This window comes from Oryctolagus cuniculus, chromosome 11 (genome assembly GCF_964237555.1).
Source record: "Oryctolagus cuniculus chromosome 11, mOryCun1.1, whole genome shotgun sequence".
In the NCBI taxonomy this organism is placed as follows: domain Eukaryota; kingdom Metazoa; phylum Chordata; class Mammalia; order Lagomorpha; family Leporidae; genus Oryctolagus; species Oryctolagus cuniculus.
The window spans coordinates 54,733,880-54,754,426 of NC_091442.1; the positions used below are offsets into that span (position 1 = coordinate 54,733,880).

The following is a 20,547-nucleotide window of genomic DNA, read 5'->3' on the forward strand; positions in this document are numbered from 1 at the left end:
AAGTGCTTTTATACATACTGGTACTAAGCGCTAGAACCTTGACTGATATACAGTAAGTGCTAAATAATTGCTAGCTATTGTTATCTTGGTTGGGTACCCTGTGGTTATTCTGCCTTCCATCCCAGCGAGACTTCCGTACTTAACGTCTTGCTCCTGTGAGTTCTGCAGAAGTGGGAATCAACCTTTATGTAAATCCTTAGGACAGGTGTCACACAGTGTGGGTGTTCGTCTGGGGACCAACCAGTTGGAAGAGGAAGTCTCAAGAAAGAAGCATTAAATGAGAAAAAAAAATAAAGCCTTATATAAAGAAGAGTAGTTGCTCTCATTCTTGAAGTGTTAGTTGGTAAAAGCCAAAGGAGGAAAAAAAGAAAAAGAGAAGTTGATGACATTCATTTTATTTGAATATATATTTTTTAAAGGCATGGAATTGTCAGCGTAGAGGCAGCTCATGGGTGGGAGACCTACTACCCAGAAAGGCAAAGAAAGTGGCACATAGGCAGGATGTGTGCAAGTTACTACAAGGTCGGTCAGCCCGGCCTCAGGTAGGAGAGCATGCAAGAGATAAAGGAAGGGCAGGTGGTCAGAGCTCCATTCCAAGGACGGACAATCGCATCTCCTCGCCCCCGGCAAGGCAGGAAGGCTGGGATCTTCCGTCTGGCTGTCTCTCTCCCATACCACGCACCAGTCCATGTGAAGATTGTTAAGATCACACACTCAAAGGCCACCTGGCCCAGCTGGCTCTGCTGATTTGCTGTCACGCTCAGTCTCACCGGATGGTTATTGCTGATCTCTGATCTCTTATAAGCATCTTTTTTCTCTTTGGAGTGTTACCTTGAAAGGTTTGCTGATACCATTTTTTTTGTCTTCCTTCAGGCACACACCTCATTTTAAAAGTATAAGCCTGCAGAAAACTAGGACCCAATATGCACGTGCATAAAGTAAGGAATGCTGTAATTAGTGTGTGTCCTTTTCTCTTTATATATTCATTTATTTATTTGAAAGGCAGAACATCCGAGAGAGAAAGGGAGAGATCTTGCATCTCCTGGTTCACTCTCTAAATGCCTGCAACAGCCAAACCTGGGCCAGGCCAAAGCTGGAGGCCAGGAACTCCCATCTCTCACATGAATGGCAGGGGCCCAAGCACTTGGGCCATCCTCTGCTGCCTCCCCAGGTACATTAGCAGGGAACTGGACTGGAAGCAGAGCAGCCAGGACTTGAACTGACACTGTGCTATGAGCAGGTGGCGTCCCAAGTGGTGGCTGAATTGGCTGTGCCACAGTGGCTGCGGCAGAGTGTCTTCAGCTCTTTTGGGGTCTCTGGTTCATCCTGGCTATGTCATGTTTCTAGGGTTCTCTGTGTGCCTGCCCCCTGTATCAAGATGGCCTTTCAAATCTTCGGAGGGAGAACAGTGCATTGTATTTGGCTGTGCATATGGTAGGTGATGGATGAAGCTCCTGGCATTCTCTAAGCTTAAAATGCAGAAACTCAGAAACTAGAGCAGGCCTGCAGGGGCCCTGGAGCAGAGAGAGGAGATACTGCCTCCACTCCACACCCCTCCCCAACATGGTACTGCTGTCAGCCCCACCTTGTGCTACTGTCTTCTCAGCCCTAGCCTTTCCCACGTACAACTTTAAAAGCATTTTTTTTTTTTTTTTGACAAGCAGAGTGGACAGTGAGAGAGACAGAGAGAAAGGTCTACCTTTTTGCCGTTGGTTCACCCTCCAATGGCCGCCACGGCCGGCACGCTGCGGCTGGTGCACTGCGCTGATCCGAAGGCAGGAGCCAGGTGCTTCTCCTGGTCTCCCATGGGGTGCAGGGCCCAAGCACTTGGGCCATCCTCCACTGCACTCCCTGGCCACAGCAGAGAGCTGGCCTGGAAGAGGGGCAACTGGGACAGAATCTAGCACCCCGACCGGGACTAGAACCCAGGGTGCCGGCGCCGCAGGCAGAGGCTTAGCCTAGTGAGCCGCGGCGCCAGCCCTTTAAAAGCATTTTTTTAAAAAAGATTTATTTATTTATTTAAAAGTCAGAGTTACACAGAAAGAGGAAAGGCAGAGAGAGAAAGAGGTCTTCCATCCGATGGTTCACTCCCCAGATGACCGCAATGGTCGGAGCTGTGCCAATCCGAAGCCAGGAGCCAGGAGCTTCTTCCAGGTCTCCCACATGGGTGCAGGGGCCCAAGGACTTGGGCCATCTTCTACTGCTTTCCCAGGCCATAGCAGAGAGCTGGATCGGAAGTGGAGCAGTTGGGACTCGAACCGGCACCCGTATGGGATGCTGGCGCTTCAGGCCAGGGTGTTAACCCACTGCGCCACAGTGCCAGCCCCAACTTTAAAAGCTTTGCCCTGTTGTGAATCATGGTGCTCAATCAGGTTCCCAGCCACAGCGTTCCCTCTAGATAAGCACTGTGGTCCTTCCCCTTGCCTCCTGGGAACCTTCAGTTGGCTTGTATGCACATCAAGTTCCAGTCTCACAACTTACTGATCTTTCCCACTTCCGCCATGGGGACTGCTTCTCTCCCCCTCCAGATCCTGGATCCCCAGAAGTCGTCTCTGGCACACTCCGCAGAGAGGCTCGGGAAAGCCCTGGAGAGGAAAGGCTTGAACTGGGCTTTGCTGTGGACAGTGAGGGACCTGCGCTCCCAGCGCTTCCCCTACACTTCCAGTACCCCTGGAGTACTGCTCCCAGCCGTGATTCTCAGGGACAGGGGTGTAGAATGCGTCCTAGGGGAGATTAAAAGTAGGCGGTACGGAGGCCGGCGCTGTGGTGTAGTGGGTAAAGACGCTGCCTACAGTGCCAGCATCCCATATGGGCATTGGTTCGAGTCCGGGCTGCTCCACTACTGATCCAGCACTCTGCTATGGCCTGGGAAAGCAGTAGAAGATGGCCCAAGTCCTTGGGCCCCTGCACCTGCATGGGAGACAAGGCCAGCCAAGAACTCCACCTAGGTCTCCCACATGGGTGGTAGAGACCCAAGTACTTGAGCCATCACTGGCTGCCTCCCAAGGTGCCAAGTGGGGACTTGAACCAGACACTCCAATATGGGATACAAATATTCCACGTGGCAACTTAACTGCTCTGCCATGTGCCCACTCCAGGTCTGTTTTTATAGCTTAAGACATAATTTGGAGGCTGGCGATGTGGTGTGGTAGCTTAAGCCTCTGCCTGCAGCGCCAGCATTCCATGTGAGTGTCAGTTTGAGTCCCAGCTGCTACACTTTTTTTTTTTTTTAATATTTCTTTATTTGAAAGGCAGAATCGGGCCAGCGCCGCGGCTCACTAGGCTAATCCTCCACCTAGCGGCGCCGGCACACCGGGTTCTAGTCCCGGTCAGGGCGCCGGATTCTGTCCCAGTTACCCCTCTTCCAGGCCAGCTCTCTGCTGTGGCCAGGGAGTGCAGTGGAGGATGGCCCAAGTCCTTGGGCCCTGCACCCCACGGGAGACCATGATAAGTACCTGGCTCCTGCTATCGGATCAGCACGGTGCGCTGGCCACAGCGCGCTGGCTGCGGCGGCCATTGAAGAGTGAACCAGCGGCAAAGGAAGACCTTTCTCTCTGTCTCTCTCTCTCTCACTAACTCTACCTGTCAAAAAAAAAAAAAAAAAACGAAAGGCAGAATTACAAAGAGGGAGCGGGGAGAGGTCTTCCATCCACTGGTTCACTCCCCAAATGACTGCAAGGGCTGGAGCTGGGCCAATCTGAAGCCAGGAGCCAGGAGCTTCCTCTGGGCCTCCCACATGGGTGCAGGGGGCCAAGGACTTGGGCCATTCTCCATCACTTTCCCAGACACATTAGCAGGGAGCTGAGATACTCCACTTCCAATCCAGCTCTCTGCTATGGCCTGGGAAAGCAGTGGAAGATGGCCCAAGTCCTTGGGCCCCTGCACCTGCGTGAGACCTGGAAGAAGCTCTTGGCCCCTGGCTTCAGATCAGGCCAGCTGATAGAAGACCTCTCTCTCTGCCTCTCCCTATATCTGTAACTCTGCCTCTTAAAAAAAATTTGACACAATGAACTGTAAATACTTAATGTACATAATTTAATGAGCTTTTATACTCAACCATCACCATGATCAAAATTAAGAACATTTCTCTCATCCCCAAAGGATGCCTTTTTGCAATCTAGCCTCTTCTGCCCTGGTCTCCCTGTCATGAGACACTAGCATGCGTTCCCTCCTCTGCCAATAGTGCCAGCCAGTTACCAGTTTCCCCTGCCCAACAGGACGGGCAGGCACCCAATGACACAGTGGCAGAGGTGGCGGAAGCCGAGTCTCCCACTGGCAGCTGCCTGAAGAGGCAGCCCACATATCCCAGGCTGTTCCTTTAGTGCTAGGAGCTGCTTACTGTCCTTGTAGCGTAAACCTGATTGCTTCACTCTGTCCGTTGCTTGCCTGCAACCAGGGAACCCACAAAAATGCATTTCCTCTTATAGTCACTGTTTCAGGAAATGGCACCACCAAATTGTAGTCTCAGGCCTAACCTAGAATTCCTTAAAACCTCAGTCTTCGTCAAACATCCTCTTCTATCCCATCCCCAAATCCTGTCCATTCCACTCCCTGCTCAAGAATCTATTTTTTTAATTCTAATTTTTGTTTTAATATTTATCTATTTGAAAGGCAGGGTTTCAGAGAGGGAGAGGCAGAGGTAGAGAGAGGTCTTCCATCCGATGGTTCACTCCCCAAATGACTGCCACGGCCAGAGCTGCGCCGATCCAAAGCCAGGAGCCAGGAGCTTCTTCCTGGTCTCCCACATGGGTGCAGGGGCCCAAAGACTTGGGCCATCTTCTACTGCTTCCCCAGGAACATTAGCAGGGAGCTGGATCCAAAGTGAAGCAGCTGGGACTTGAACCACTGCCCATCTTGGATGCTGGCACTGCAGGTGGCGGCTTTACCCGCCAGCCCCAAGTCTGTCTCTTTAAAGACCTCATTTCCCTACTACCTCGTACTGATTGGCAGAGGATGTGCCCAATAAATGCTTGCCAAATGATTGAAGAAATGATATCAGTGCTCCCCAAAACAAGAGCAGAAAAGGGCGGGCATTTACAAGTGTGTATGCATTTATCACAGTGGCCGGGCTGCAGGGTTACTTTGTAATGTTTCCACAAATATTTTCATAGAAAGGAAATAGCAGGTCTTGAATCTAGGACTCTGGACTCCAGATTCCATGCTGTTTCCACTGTTATTGTTATAATTGGCACTCGTTTTGAGTTTCATACCTTCCTTCATCCAGCCCCCTATTCACACACCAAGTGCTAGGCTGCGGACACTAGATGCAGCTCTAAAGCACACCCAGGACCCCTTTCCCATGCGTGTGCTCACGCAGTGACGTATCTGTTAACAGGAGAGGCTCCTGGAACCGTGACGGAGTTTCATGGGCAGTGCTCAGCCGCGGTTAAGATGCCCCCATGCCAGAGCCGAGTACCTGGGTGTGTGTCAATCCTGGCTCTGGATCTCGGTGCAAGGTTCCTGATAAGTGGACCCTGGGAGGCAGCAGTGATGGCTCAAGTACTTGTGTCCCTGTCACCCACATCGGAGACCTCGACTGAATCCCTGGTTTCTGGCTTTGACCTGGCCCAACCCTGGCCATTGCAGGTATTTGGGGAGGAAACCAGCACATAGAAACTCTGTGTCTCTCATATAAAAAAAAATAAGAAAAAGAACTACAGCCAGGAGGTGTGTGAGCTGGGGGTCGGGATGGAAGGAGCCTTCCCAGCCTGGGGCAGAATCAGTCACCTTGGCTAAGTGGAAACCCGGTGCTGGGCTGAGGCAACATCTGTATCAAATAAAGAATCCAAACATAGTCAAATCCTCCTTTATTCAACCACCTGAAAATCCGTTCTTTTGGCTTTAAGTCTTGCAAAACGAGTGGTACGTCAAAGATCCGTTGGCTGGCCTCTGAGTGTGTGTGGTCATGCGTCTGTGTGGATAAGTGTCTGTGTATAGATACTCTGGCTTTTTATAGTCATAATAGCTGCACTTTAACTCATAAAACCTCTCTCTTCTTACAGCGCTAACACCCACATTAAACGTTCCTGGAGTGTAACATCCCCTTCTGCCAGGCCTGCTCGCCCCCTCCCTCCCTCCCTCCCTGAAGGCTGCTCCTCGGCCTCCATGAATGCCAGGTCGATAGAGGCCGCCAGCACTCTCGCTGAGAACCCAGAGTGTGTGCTGGCTCTTCCGTCCTGACCCGCACCCTCCGGCTGGGGAGCTTCTCCGGGGAGGCGCGTGCGGCTCCCTTCAGAGCTGTGCGTTCTGACCTGTGGCCACCTGGAAAGCAAACATCAACAACGCGTCAGGTGCCGACCTGCCCGCCCGCCCGCCGGCCACACCAGGGGGAGGTGACCATCCTGGCTGCTTCTCCTGACTGCACTTCGTGTGCAATCAGTGCCCCGGGCTTCCACGGAGGGGACAACAGGAAACCTGGGCCAGGGTCACGGGAGGGCCTTGGGCCGGCAGCGTTCCTTCCGTCCTCTGCCGTGGCTCTCTCAGCACTTGGTTTTTCATCTTCGTAGCAGCAGGAGTTATCCTGCACTCATCAAGGTTGTCTCACGCTGGATGCTACAAGGTCTGGAAGCCACTCTGTGGTCCATGCGTAGTACGTTTATTTTACAGAACGCATTTCGTAGGCTTGCCTAATTCCTGGCTGCATTTTATGTCACCGTTCTGTCTGATGTGTTTCTGAGTTATTTTGCTATGCTGTGTGTGTGTGTGTGTGTGTTAGTATATTATATATGTGGGTAATTCAAAAAGTTCATGGAAAATGGAATTAAAAGGTGAGTTTATTTTGGGGCAAAAGCCTTTGAAATCTATGCGGTTTTTTCATAAACTGAGTGCATTTTCCTCAAACATTTTGAAGACCCCCTGCGTGTAAAATCTCTAACGTGCCTACAACCTTTTCGTATGGTTTTGCATCCCTTCGCGCCTATGAAGTGCGTACAGACATAATTAAGTGAATACTGAGGAGCGGGTTGGTTGAAAGCTCCATGTTGGGACGTCCCCGTCCATTCTCCGTTTCTCTGGCTCCCACCTGTCTGAGCGGCAGGAGCACGGTGCCCTGCTGGGTTTCCCTTCTCCGTGCAGCCGACAGTGAGGAGCTGAGCTGGGGGCCGAACGCCCCGGCCACCCCAGGCCCCCTGGTCTCTGGTCTCCTTACCTCTTCTGGAGGCTCCGAGGCTGTGAGGGTGTTCTCTCCTGGAGCCGCAGAGGCCGGAAGCTGCAGGTCTTGGCCCTGGAAAGAGAAAACTTCTGCCAGTGAGAGAGGGCTCCACATCCCTGGCCTCTCGGCTCAGAAGGCTCTTGTGTGCCTTCCCCTTTACCAGGGTCCTACATACTGCCCCGCAGAGCCTGCAGGTGTCAGGGAAGGCCTCCCTCCTCCTCCTGTGCCAGTGCAGAAACCAAGGCTCAAAGGGTTAAGAGACTGCTAGGCCAGGAAAGCAGGTCTTCACACTCCAGAGCTGTTTCTACGATCAGACATCATGTGGTTTGTGTGACACACATCAGTAAGATCTTTAAAAAATTTTTTTTTCATTTTATTTGAAAGGCAGAGAGAGATAGTGAGAGAGATTCCACCCGCGTGTTTCCTTCCCACAAGCCCACGACACCCAGAGCTAGGCCAGGCTCAAGCTAGGAGCCAGGAACTCAATTCAAGTCTCCCGCGTGTGCGGTATCTGATACAGAACTTTGAGCAGTATCCTAACCGCTGTGCAAATGCCTGCTCCTCTAAGGCCTTAAAACCACTACCTGGGGCAGGCATTTGGCCCAGGGGTTAAGAAGGCCTATGGGCCGGCGCCGCAGCTCACTAGGCTAATCCTCCGCCTTGCAGCGCCGGCATACCGGGTTCTAGTACCGGTCGGGGCGCCAGATTCTGTCCCGGTTGCCCCTCTTCCAGGCCAGCTCTCTGCTGTGGCCCCAGAGTGCAGTGGAGGATGGCCCAAGTGCTTGGGCCCTGCACCCCATGGGAGACCAGGAGAAGCACCTGGCTCCTGCCATTGGATCAGCGCAGTGCGCTGGCCACAGTGCGCCGGCCGCGGCCGCCATTGGAGGGTGAACCAACGGCAAAGGAAGACCTTTCTCTCTGTCTCTCTCTCTCACTGTCCACTCTGCCTGTCAAAAGAAAGAAAGAAAGAAAGAAGGCCTATGGAGGCCGGTGCTGTGGTGTAGCAGGTAAAGCCGCCGCCTGCAGTGCCGGCACCCCATGTGGGCGTCAGTTCGAGTCCCGGCTGCTCCACTTCCGATCCCGCTCTCTGCTGTGTCCTGGGAAAGCAGCAGTCCTTGGGCCCCTGCACCCACGCGGGAGACCCAGAAGAAGCTACTGGTTCTTGGCTTCGGATTGGCTCAGCTCTGGCTGTTGCAGCCATTTGAGGAGTAAACCAGCAGATGGAAGACCTCTCTCTCTCTGTAACTCTGCCTTTCAAGTAAGTAACAATCAATCTTAAAAAACAACAACAACAAAAAGACTGCTCATGTCCCACATTGGAGTACCTGGTGCAATTCCCAGCTCTGGCTCCTGACTCCAACCTCTCGTTAGTGCAAGCCCTTGTAGACAGGGTGATGGCTCAAGTGATTGGGTTTCTGCCACCTGGGAGACCTGGACTGAGTTCACGGCTCCCAGTTTTAGCCTGGTCCTGTCCCAGCCATTGTGGGCATGTGGGAAGGGTCCCAGCAGACAGGAGCTCACCTTGTCATCTTTCAGGAAGAATAAAATAAAGAAAACACCTCCCTAACCTTTCTCAAGAATGTGCTAAAGGGGCAGGCATTTGGCCAAGCAGTTAAGTCACTGCTCAGGATGTCCACACCCCATATCAGGGTGCCTGGTTGAGTCCCAGCTCCCCCGCCTCTGATCCAGTGTCCTGCTAATAAGCACCCTGGGAGGCAGTAGATGATGGCTCAAGTACTTGGGCCCCTGCTGCCCACATGGGAGACCCAGTGGAGTTCTAGGCTCCTGCCTTTACTCTGGCCTAGCCCTGGCTGTTGGCTGGCATTTGGGGGATGAACCAGCAGACGGCAGATCTCTATTTCTTATCTGTTTCAAAAAAAAAAAAAAAAAAAAAAAAAAAAAAGCACGACACAGCCACTCACACACGTAAGTGATCCTAACAAGCAGTCAGGAGAGGCAAGTGGTATAACAGCTTCTTCTGGGGAAAGTTCCAGGTTCTGACGTGGGAACCCAAGGCCAAGAAGCCTTGTCCAGGAACTGCTATGCCGGGGGAAGACCTGGGCACTCTAAGCTTGAAAACACGTATACTTTTTGACATTGGATTTTAATTCATACACTATACACGTCATCTTTGAAAACAACCAATCTAGGCCGGCGCCGCGGCTCACTAGGCTAATCCTCCGCCTAGCGGCGCCGGCACACCAGGTTCTAGTCCCGGTTGGGGCGCCGGATTCTGTCCCGGTTGCCCCTCTTCCAGGCCAGCTCTCTGCTGTGGCCAGGGAGTGCAGTGGAGGATGGCCCAGGTGCTTGGGCCCTGCACCCCATGGGAGACCAGGAGAAGCACCTGGCTCCTGGCTCCTGCCATCGGATCAGCGCGGTGCGCCGGCCGCAGCGCGCCAGCCGTGGCGGCCATTGGAGGGTGAACCAACGGCAAAGGAAGACCTTTCTCTCTGTCTCTCTCTCTCACTGTCCACTCTGCCTGTCAAAAAAAAAAAAAAAAAAAAAAGAAAAAAAAAAAAGAAAACAACCAATCTGCAAGAGAGTGCTAGCTGGCTAAAATTCTAGGATTTCTCCTCTAGGAAACTTGTCTTAGTCCCCCGCCCCCAGGCCATGAATTAGCTCAAAGGCGGTACCACCTCCCCCAGAACCTTCCTTCTCAGGTTATTCAAATGCTGAGCAAGAACAGACTCTCCCCAGGTCCACTTATTTACTGCTTCCCAGGTGCGCCGTCCACAGTGCTGCTTAAGACATGATTTACAATGATTGGCCAGGGAAGTGGGCATGCACGGTGGCACAGCGGCTCTGAGGATGGGTGACACGGACACGCTCTGTTAACATCATTCTGCAGGCAGCGTCTCAGCTGGTGAGCTAAGCACGGCCACCGGAGAGGAGACACGGAAGCCAACAATCGTAAGCGTGCCAGCTGCCTCAGCAGAAGCGGGTTGTTCGTGCCTCTTTCCCAGGGAAGACAGTACAATGAGCCTGCTCCCTGACGTGCTAAGACAGCATCTGCCCCACCCCAGCTCCCAGAATGCAAATTTGTTTTATTACTCTCCAGAGCCAAACAGGAGGACACTCTCACTACCTCCACACTGAAATCACACAGTACCACTGAGCTGCCCTTTTCAGCGCTAAAGACGAGACGTAACTACACTCGCCGGCTCACAACCCTGCACTTCTCCTGTGCTTATTCACCATCCACGTGTCCTGCATTTTTTTTTAAGAGTTATTTATTTATTTCAAAGGCAGAGTTACAGAAAGAAAAAGAAGAGACACAGCCCTTCCAGCCTCTGGTTCACTCTCCAAGTGGCTGCAATAGCCAGGGCTGGGCCAAACCAAAGCCAGGAGCCAGGAGCTTCATGTGTCTCCCACATGGGTGTGGGGGTCCAAGTTATGTGGGCCATCTTCTGCTGTTTCCCGGGTGCAGCAGGAGTGACTGGACCAGAAATGGAGCACCCAGAGCCCACACGGGATGCAGTGTCACGAGAGCACCTTTACCCGCTACAACGCTGGAACCTGCTTAGCTCTTTGAATTGGCACAGCTGCCCCAGACTAGAAGCCAGCCAAGGGGATTTCCTGTCTTGTTCTGTTAGGGTCTTCTGTGTTTTATCAAAACTGAGGGCATATAATTGTGATAGAGTATTAGAGGAGTCAGTTGAGATAACTTTATTAGTCTCCTCCTTGTCCATCTTCCTTGCCTCTCCAGCCTCTGGAAAAAACTGTGATCAAAGAGCTAGTGTTGGGGCCGGTGCCGTGGCTCACTTGGTTAATCCTCTGCTTGCGGTGCAGGCATCCCATATAGGCGCCAGGTTCTAGTCCTGGTTGCTCCTCTTCTAGTCCAGCTCTTTGCTGTGGCCCAGGAGGGCAGTGGAGGATGGCCCAAGTGCTTGGGCCCCTGTACCCGTGTGAGAGACCAGGAGGAAGTGCCTGGCTCCTGGCTTCAGATCGGTGCAGCACTGGCCATGGCGGCCATTTGGGGAGTGAACCAAGGGAAGGAAGACCTTTGTCTCTGTCTCTCTCTCTGTCTATAACTCTACCTGTCAAAAAAGGGGGGGAGGGGCTAGTGTTATGGTGCAGCAGGTTGAGCCAATGCCTGCAGCACTGGCATCCCAAATGGGTGCTGGTTTGAGTACTGGCTGCTCTACCTCCGATTTCGCTCCCTGCTAATGTGCCTGAGAAAGCAGCAAAAGATGGCCCAAGTACTTTAGCTCCTGCACCTGTATGGGAGATGTGGATGAAATTCCTGGCTCCTGGCTTCAGCCTGGCATGTCTCCAGCCAGTGTGGGCATCTGGGTGAGTGAATCAGTGAATGGAAGATCTCTCTCTCTCTCTCCCTCTCCTCTCTGTCTCTGCTGCTCTCTCCGTAACTCTGCCTTGCAAATAAATAAATGAAACTTTTAAAAGTAAAAATTAAAACGTGAACAATGTAGGGGTGCATGTTGTGGTACAGCAGGCTAAGCCACTGGCCGGTTGCCTCCATCCTGTATCAGAGTGCGGGTTCGGCTTCAGCTACTCTGCCTCCTATCCAGCTCCCTACTAGGGCTCCTGGGAAGATGCAGATGATGGCCCACATCTTTGGTCCCCTGCCACCCAAGTGGGAGACCAAGATGGAGTTCCTGGCTTCTGGCTTTGGCCTGGCCTGGCCCAGCCCTGGATGTGTGGACTTCGGGAATAAACCAGCAGACAGAAGATCTCCCTCTGTCTGTCCCTCTGCCTTTCAAGTAAATAAATGAATCTATAACAAGTGAACAATGTAGGAGGAAGCCCCACACCGTTGAACCCTGGACGCCCCCTGTACCCTTTGTCCATGTTAGCTCTTAGGGGCAGGAAGCTCCCCAGGCAGCATGGTCAGCCTTCAGCCAGGGACAGGCAGCAGTTAGGTGGTGTGACCTGAGGGTACCCGAAATCTCACACTCTTCCTCCAGACACCCCACAGCTCAGGTCCTGGCCTTCATGCAAATATTGCCTTCTCTGAGCGCCCTGTTTAAAACTGCCATTCAACCCCTACTCTCTTTCTCTACTTCATTTTCCTTCATATCTCTTACCACCACTACAGTGAGATTTTTATTTATTTATTTATTTATTTATTTATTTATTTATTTATTTATTCTTTTTCTTCCCTGTCTTCCTTCACTAGTACTGAAGGATATTTCAAACTGTGGGAAAAAAGGCAATGAATTAAAAGGCAAGTGGGATTGGTGCTGTGGCATAGCGGGTAAAGCCGCCACCTGCAGTGTCAGCATCCCATAGGGGCATCAGTTCGAGTCCCAGCTGCTCCACTTCTGATCCAGATCTCTACTATGGCCTGGGAAAGCAGCAGAAGATGGCCCAAGTCCTTGGACCCCCTACATCCACATGGGAGACCCAGAAGAAGTGGATTGATGCTGATCTGTTGTGGCTGACTGGGGAGTGAACCAGCAGATGGAAAACCTCTTTCTCTCTTTCTCTCTCTCTCTCTCTCTGCCTCTCCTCCTCTCTCTGTGTAACTCTGCATTTCAAATAAATAAATATTTAAAAAATAAACTAAAATATGTGGTTTTGGGGCTGATGTAACATAGCAGGTTAAGCCACTGCCTGCGACGCTGGCCTCCCCTATAGGTTCTGGTTTGAGTCCCGGCTGTTCTATTTCTCATCTAGCTCCCTGTTAATGTGCCTGGGAAAACAGCAGAAGATGGCCCAAGTGCTTGGGCCCCTGCACCAAAATGGAAGACCTGGATCCCTTCTGGGCCCAGCCCTAGCTGTTGAGGCCACTTGGGGAGTGAACCAGCAGATGGAGGATCTCTTTCTTGTCTCTCCCTCTCTTTAACTTTGCCTTTCAAATAACATAAATAAATCTTAAAAAAAGAGCTATAGCCAGAAATTGAACCTAGGCACTCCAATATGGGACACAAGCATCTTAATACTAAGCCAAGAATGGGGACTAACAGGCTCACGGGCCACCTAAGGCCCACAAAATCAATTAGGTTTGGGCCTGCAAAGACAATCAAGGCGGGACTTGAAATTCCACAAAGCTGCCGGCGCCCCGGCTCACTAGGCTAATCCTCTGCCTTGCGGCGCCAGCAGACCGGGTTCTAGTCCCAGTCAGGGCACTGGATTCTATCCCGGTTGCCCCTCTTCCAAGCCAGCTCTCTGCTGTGGCCCGGGAGTGCAGTAGAGAATGGCCCAAGTCCTTGGGCCCTACACCTGCATGGGAGACCAGGAGAAGCACCTGGCTCCTGCCTTCAGATCAGCGTGGTGCACTGGCTGTGGTGGCCATTGGAGGGTGAACCAACGGCAAAAGGAAGACCTTTCTCTCTGTCTCTCTCTCTCTCTCACTGTCCATTCTGCCTTTAAAAAAAAGAAAAGAAAAAGAAAAAGAAATAAATAAATAAAAAAAGAAATTCCACAAAGCTGCACAGGCAATAGGGCTCGTGAGTGATGTCCAAGTTGAACTCGTGGAAGAAAGGTCCCCATCCCTGCTGCTAGACACCTGCTCCTCACTGTGTCCTGCCCCCTTCCACCTGCTCCTGTATTTACAAACTTCTTTTTCATCCTACTTTTTAAAAAATATTTTATTTATTTGAAAGGCAGAGTTAGAGAGAGGCAGAGAGAGAGAGAGAGAGAGAGAGAGAGAGATCTATCCACTGGTTCACTTCCAAAGTGGCCACAATGGCTGGGGCTAGGGCCAGGCCAAAGTCAGGAGTCGGGAGCTTCATGTGGGTCTCTCATGTGGGCACTTGGGCCATCCTCTGCTGCTTTCCCAGGTACATCAGCAGGGAGCTAGATCAGAAGTGGAGCATCCAGGACTCTAACTAGAGCCCACATGAGACGCTGGAGTCGCAGGCAGCAGCTTTACCGACTACGCCGCAACACCAGCCCCCCAACCCCGCCCCCATCCCACTTTTTAAACAGAGCTAATTGTTAACAAGTGTCTCTTGTACTAATCCAAAATGTTCTGCTTTTAGAAAATCTGCACACAGAACCCAAGCCCTGTGCTCTGGAGTCTTCCAGAACAGGTCAAGTCTCCCTTGCGTAATATGCCAGTCTGAACAGAACAGAACTTGATTTCCAGTTTCCTCACAGAACAGCCTGCTCTCCGGCAGGTCAGTGCCTCGGAACGTTTTCTCATCTATTATCTTTCAAAAGCCAGCCCTTTGGCTTCCCTCCCTCAGAGTTCTAGGTCCCTCTCATCAAAGATGCACTTCGGAAATTTGCTGCTATTTTTCTTGGGGTCTATATGCCATAGCCACAAGTGGAAGAAATTAGTAAGAATATTCCAATAACGCTAGAGATAAGCCCGTTGTAGGCGTCAGCTACCCCAAGGGTAGATACTACAGCAGCTGCTAAGAAGACATGAAACAACCCCCAGAACCCAAAAGAGGCTTCTAGAGTACTAAGACATCTTACCACGGCCGGCAACCTGACTGCGGCGAAGGTGAGCTACACGGAGGTCACAAAGGGAATCAAGACTCAGCCAGGCAACTCCTACCTGAGACACCGAGGTGGGGGAGGCACAAGGTTCTGCGCTTGGAACAGGGGCGTCTTCCATTTCTCTGGCCCCAGGAGCTCTGCCTGGCTTCTCTGGTGGCTCTGCATGAGGAGAGACCTCCAAGGAGGCCCTAGGACTTGGAGTCCCAGTGCCCAGGACGCCCCCGGGGCTGGCGGGTGAAGCCCCTTCGGAGGCCGGCGGGCTGGGGGGTACATCCCCTGAGGGGGGCCTGGGGCTCGGAGTGGCGCGGGGTGGAGGCGGCCTGCTCGGGGGCGCTGAGGCCCGCTGGGTAGAAGCTCTCTTCTTGGGTTGTTCGGCTCCTTCGCTGGAGGCGCGGGTTCGGAGAACTACTTCCGGGGCAGGAGATGAAGGCTGCACCGACAGGGTCAGGACTCTGTCTGGTGATGCAGGCGGCGAGCGAGGGGGAACCTCCTCCTGGGACGCCTCGGCCTCGGTGGTGGCGGAGGGCTGGACCTCGCTCGGGCCGTTGCAGGCTGGTAGAGGCTCTTCCTCCTCAGAGCTGGCTTCCGACTCTTCCTCCGCCATTTCTTCATCTTTTGAGGGCTCCTGTTTCACTTCACAGTTGTCTTCTCCCTGGGCTGCACCAGGGGCCAGCTCCTCTTCAGTAGCTGATTCAGATTCCATTTCACTCGTCAAGGACCGTGCAGAGGGACTGGTGGGAGAGGTGAGAGGGCTGGAGACTGCAGACGTTCGAACGGGAGCAGAGATGACTAAAGAGCGCCTGCTGCTGCTAAAACAGGAAGGGAATTCAAACTCAGAACAGCAAAGACCGGAAGTAACCAAAACATCCAGAACAAATTATCATGCATGCACATCTAAGAAAACAGAATAAACCAGCTTAAAATGATTTTTAGAGGGGGCTGGCGCTGTGGCGTAGTGGGTAAAGCTGCCGCCTGCAGTGCCAGCATCCCATACGGGCACTGGTTTGAGTCCTGGCTGCTCCACTTCGGATTCAGCTTCCTGCCGATGGCCTGGGAAAGCAGCAGAAGATGGCCCAAGTACCTGGGCCTCTGACACTTGCATGGGCGACCAGGAGGAAGCTCCTGGCTCCTGGCTTCGGCCAGACCCAGTCACAGTTGTGACCATCTGGGGAGTGAACCAGCAGATGGAAGATAGCTCTCTCTCAGTCTATTCCCCTCTCTATAACTCTTTCAATAAATACATAAAGTTTTTTTTTTTTTTTTTTTGACAGGCAGAGTTAGACAGTGAGAGAGAGAGAGACAGAGAGAAAGGTCTTCCTTTTCCATTGGTTCACCCCCCAAATGGCTGCTACGGCCAGCGCGCTGCGCAGATTCAAAGCCAGGAGCCACGCGCTTCTCTTGGTCTCTGATGCGGGTGCAGGGCCCAAGGACTTGGGCCATCCTCCACTGCACTCCCGGGCCAAAGCAGAGAGCTGGCCTGAAAGAGGAGCAACCGGGACAGAATCCAGCGCCCCAACCGGGACTAGAACCCGGGGTGCCAGTGCCATAGGCGGAGGATTAGCCTAGTGAGCCGCGGTGCCTGCCTAATATATAAGGCTTTAAAAATGATTTTACAAAGCTTGTACAATTGGAAATTCTTCTTCTGTTATCAAATGTAATAGAAAAGGCTATACAGTTTCATCTATACCTGATTTTCCTTAACATGTAAAGATGGGTGGGCATGTGGGCTGGTGGTGAAGACACTGCTTGGGATGCCCACATCCCATATTGCAGTGCCTGGGTTTGAGTCCTGGCTTGGCTTTTGATTCCCGTTTCTTGCTAATGTGGACCCTGGGAGGTGGCAGGTGATGGATCAGGTACTTGGGTCCCTGCCCTGCCACACAGGAGACCCACATGGAGTTTGAGCTCCTGGCTTCGGCCTGGCCGACACTTGGATGTTACAGGAATTTGCGGAGTGAACCAGCAGATGGAAGATCTGTCTCCCTGTTTGTATCTGTCACTCTGCCTTTGAAATTAAAAAAAAAAAAAATACAAACAAAAAATAAAATATTAACAAATAGTTATTCTGAGGAAAAAATTGGTGATATGCAGTTGATTCATACAGATTCCATATTTACAAATTTGCCCACTTATTTGTGACCCCAAAGGTCAGTACCCACAGTACTCTCCTAGTCATTCATGGACACGCACCAGGTGGGGAAAGGTGAGGTGCCCGCCCTGCACCTTCTCAGCTGAGCTCCAACAAGTGGCGACCTGCCTTTGTTGCAGCTCTCCCAGTGTACGTAAGTGCACTTTTCAGCATGATCTTTCCCTTTTTGTTGGTGATTTTGCTATTTAAAACTGGTTTTCAGAGCTGAAGTGCTATCTAAGCAGACTCTGGTGTGCCTCACGGAGGAAATATGTGTTGGGTAAGCGTCATTCAGGCAGAGGTTAGTGCTGTTGGCTCCAAGTTCCACATTGATGAAGCAACAATATATACAAAAGAAGGTGTCTTTAAATAGAAACTCACATAAAGAACACTAAGTATTGGTTAATGATAATGGGACCAGAGGCTCACAGGAAAATAACCCTGTGTTCCCCGGATGAGCAACAGTGCAGTATTGTTTGTGGTGAGTTATGCAATGTAACCACCATGAATAATAAGAACAACTCCAGCATTTGTTGAACATCTACTATATGCTGGAGACCATGTTGAATACTTACAGGCTGACTCCTCGAGTATTGCTGGGTACTGCCCACCAATGACTAAGCAACCCACAGATACATACTTGACAGTTTCCAACCACATGCTGTGTCCCAGGCACAAGGATGGGAGATGGGGAGAGGAAAAGGCAGAGGGAAACTTAGGTCTTGCACTCCGGGACTTTCTGACGTGGGATACCTTGTGTGGCGTAAGGTTCTTTACTGCACTGGCATTCCCGGAATCAGGAAGTTTGAAAGGCTCAGGACATGGCAAAGTAAACAAGAAATTTCCTTCCCAGCTTCTAGGACAACTGTGAGTACATGAAGACAAGTCTGTGAAGCGTGGATAGTGATGAAGAACTCTGGCTTTTAAGGCTGGGAAGAGGAAAAATAGAGCTTTCCTTTTGGGGCAAAAGGAAATTTGTCTAGGAAGCCTACTTTGACCGGTTATTCTTTTTTAGCCATCTGTAGCTAAGCGCTAAATGAGTGGCACCAACAGCAAACTGAGCCCTTTTCTTTATCCCAGTCCCAAGCTCAGTTCCACCATCTCCTGAAAGCTGTCTGCACACTGGACTTGCTTAGCTTGCTGGGCTTTCTATCGGCTCATCAGGCACTCACTGTGTGCAAGCTTACATCATTCCTTGGGCACATTTTCTGCACTTCCAACTTTTGGGAAATCACTTGAGGGAAACAACAAGTCTCTCATATCTTTGGATCCCTAACACCTAGCATAGAAGGAGCTTAATATAACCCTTTTTTTTTTTTTTTAAAGATTTTATTTATTTATTTATTTACTTGAAAGGCAGAGTTACAGAGAGAGTGGGAGAGACAGACAGACAGAGATCCTCTATCTGCTGGTTCATTCCCCAGATGGCCCTAACGGCCAGGGCTGGGCCAGGCTGAAACCAGAAAACCAGGAGCCAGGAGCTTCCTCCAGGTCTCCCATGTGGATGCAGGGGCCTAAGGACTTGGGCCATCCTCTGCTGCTCTCCCAGGTACATCAGCAGGAAGTTGGATCAGAAGTGGAGTGGCCAGGAGGTGCCCACATGTTATGCCAGCCCGGCAGGCGGCAGCTTTATCTACCATGCCACAGCACCGGCCCCGCTTAACACACCTGTCTAAGCAAAGGCTTTAGACTGAGTAGTGGTCACATTCTGAGGGACAGTGAATTGCTTACACTCATCAGCAGGAAGAATGTGCAAAGGCAAAATCTATCACAAAGAAAATTGGAAAAATCATGTTGGTATAGGCTGGGAAAAGACACTTGGAATGTATATAATTAAAGGAATAGTATTCAGAATATACCAACCAGCCACCAGAAAAAAGAAAATAGTCACATAAATCAATTTTTAATAAATTGTTGGGGGTCGGTGCTGTGGTGCAGAGGGTTAACACCCTGGCCTGAAGCGCCAGCATCCCATATGGGCACTGGTTCGAGTTCCGGCTGCTCCATTTCTGATCCAGCTCTCTGCTATGGCCTGGGAAAGCAGTAGAAGATGGCTCAAGTCCTTGGGCCCCTGCACCCACATGGGAGAACCAGAAGAAGCTCCTAGCTCCTGGCTTCAGATCAGTGCAGGTCCAGCCACTGCAGCCAACTGGGGAGTGAACCAATGGATGAAAGACCTCTCTCTCTATCTCTCTGCCTTTCCTCTCTCTGTATAACTCTGACTTTCAAATAATATAAATAAATCTTTTAAAAAAATAAATAAATGGTTAACAGGGGCCGGCGTTGTGGCATAGTGGGTAAGGCTGCTGCCTGCAGAGCCGGCATCCTGTATGGGTGCTGGTTCGAGTCCCAGCTGCTTCACTTCTGATCCAGCTCTCTGCTATGGCCTGGGAAAGCAGTAGAAGATGGCCCAAGTGCTTGTCCCATGCACCCACATGGGAAACAAGGATGAAGTTCTTGGCTCCCAGTTTTGGGCTGGCCTAGCCCTGGCACTGTGGGAAGTGAACAAGCAGATGGAAGACCTCTCCTCTCTGTCTCTCCCTCTCCTTTTCTCTCTCTGTAACTCTGTCTCTCAAATAAATATCTAAATCTAAAAAAAAAAAAAATAAGTTTGATAATTTCACATGTGAAGCCATGGGGGCTCTTACTGCTGGTAGCTTGTGAAACTGAGTAATCACTTCAGAGAGCAGTTTAGAATATCCAGGAAGCAAGCTGGTGCTGTGGTGCAGTGAGTAAGCCAGCGCCTGCAGCACTGGCATCCTATATGGATACCAGTGTAAGTCTCGGCTGCTGCAAGTCCTATCCAGCTCCCTGCTAATATGCCTGGGAAGGAAACAAAATACCTTGGGCCCCTGCACCCACGTGGGTGTCCCAGAAGAAGCTCCTGGATCCCGGATTTGGCCTGGCCCAGCCTTGGCTGTTGCGGCCATTCGGGGAATGAACTAGAAGGAAGATCTCCCTAACTCTTTCAAGTGAATAAATAAATATTTTTTAAAAATTCTGGTAATATCCACAAGGAGAAATATAAAACCTGCTTGTTTATCCCAATGCCCATTGGCAGGAAGATAAATAAACCATGGACTAGGCACACAGTAGCATCCATAACAGTTATGGAAAGGATGCAGAGAGCAACATGTAGCAACAAAGATAAATCTCACAGTGATAAGAACAAGAAGTTACACAAGAATATATACAGGGGCTGGCGCTGTAGCGTGGTAGGCTAAGCCTCCACCTGGGGCTCTGGCATCCCATGTGGGTGCTGATTCGTGTCCCAGCTGCTCCACTTCTGACCCAGCTCTGTTCTATGGCCTGGGAAAGCAGGAGAAGATGGCCCAAGTGCTTGGGCCCCTATATTCACGTAGCACACCCAGAACAAGCTGCTGGCTCCTAGCTTTGGATTCGATTGGCCCAGCTCCAGCCATTGTGGCCATTTGGAGAGTGAACCGGCAGATGGAGGAACTTTCTGTAACTCTACTTCTCAAATTAATTAATAAAATCTTTAAAAAAAAAGAATATGTACAGAGTAAGTTCATTTACATCAATTTTTTTCTAATTTATTTGAGAGGCAAAGTTACAGTCAGAGAGAGAGAGACAGAAAGGTCTTCTATCCACTGGTTCACTCCCCAAATGGCCCTAACAGCCAGGGCTGGGCCAGGCTGAAGCCAGAAGCCAGGAGCCAGGAGTCAGGAGCTTCTTCCAGGTCTCCCACATGGGTGCAGGGGCCCAGGGACTCAGGCCATCTTCTACTGCTTTCCCAGGCCACAGCAGAGAGCTGGATCAGAAGTGGAGCAGCTGGGACAGGAATCAGCACCCCCATGGGATGCTACAGCCCCAGGTGGAGGCTTAGCCTACCATGCTA

General features: G+C 51.2%; 1 protein-coding gene across 5 annotated transcripts in view; it reads right to left on the minus strand.

Moving 5' to 3' along the window:
• Nucleotides 1–5,792: 5,792 nt before the first annotated feature.
• Nucleotides 5,793–20,547, minus strand: part of BIN2 (bridging integrator 2) — a 43,194-nt gene continuing 28,439 nt past the window's right edge. For 4 of the 5 annotated variants that reach the window (XM_051845476.2, XM_070052252.1, XM_008256471.4 and 1 more), the window contains 3 exons: nucleotides 14,619–15,369; nucleotides 7,148–7,222; nucleotides 5,793–6,261 (listed from right to left, as the gene is read on the minus strand). In XM_051845476.2, coding sequence (XP_051701436.2) covers nucleotides 6,232–6,261; nucleotides 7,148–7,222; nucleotides 14,619–15,369 — 856 coding nt within the window. In that variant the 3' untranslated portion in view covers nucleotides 5,793–6,231. The remainder of the gene's footprint in view (nucleotides 6,262–7,147; nucleotides 7,223–14,618; nucleotides 15,370–20,547) is intronic. The other variant, XM_051845477.2, reaches the window with a different exon arrangement.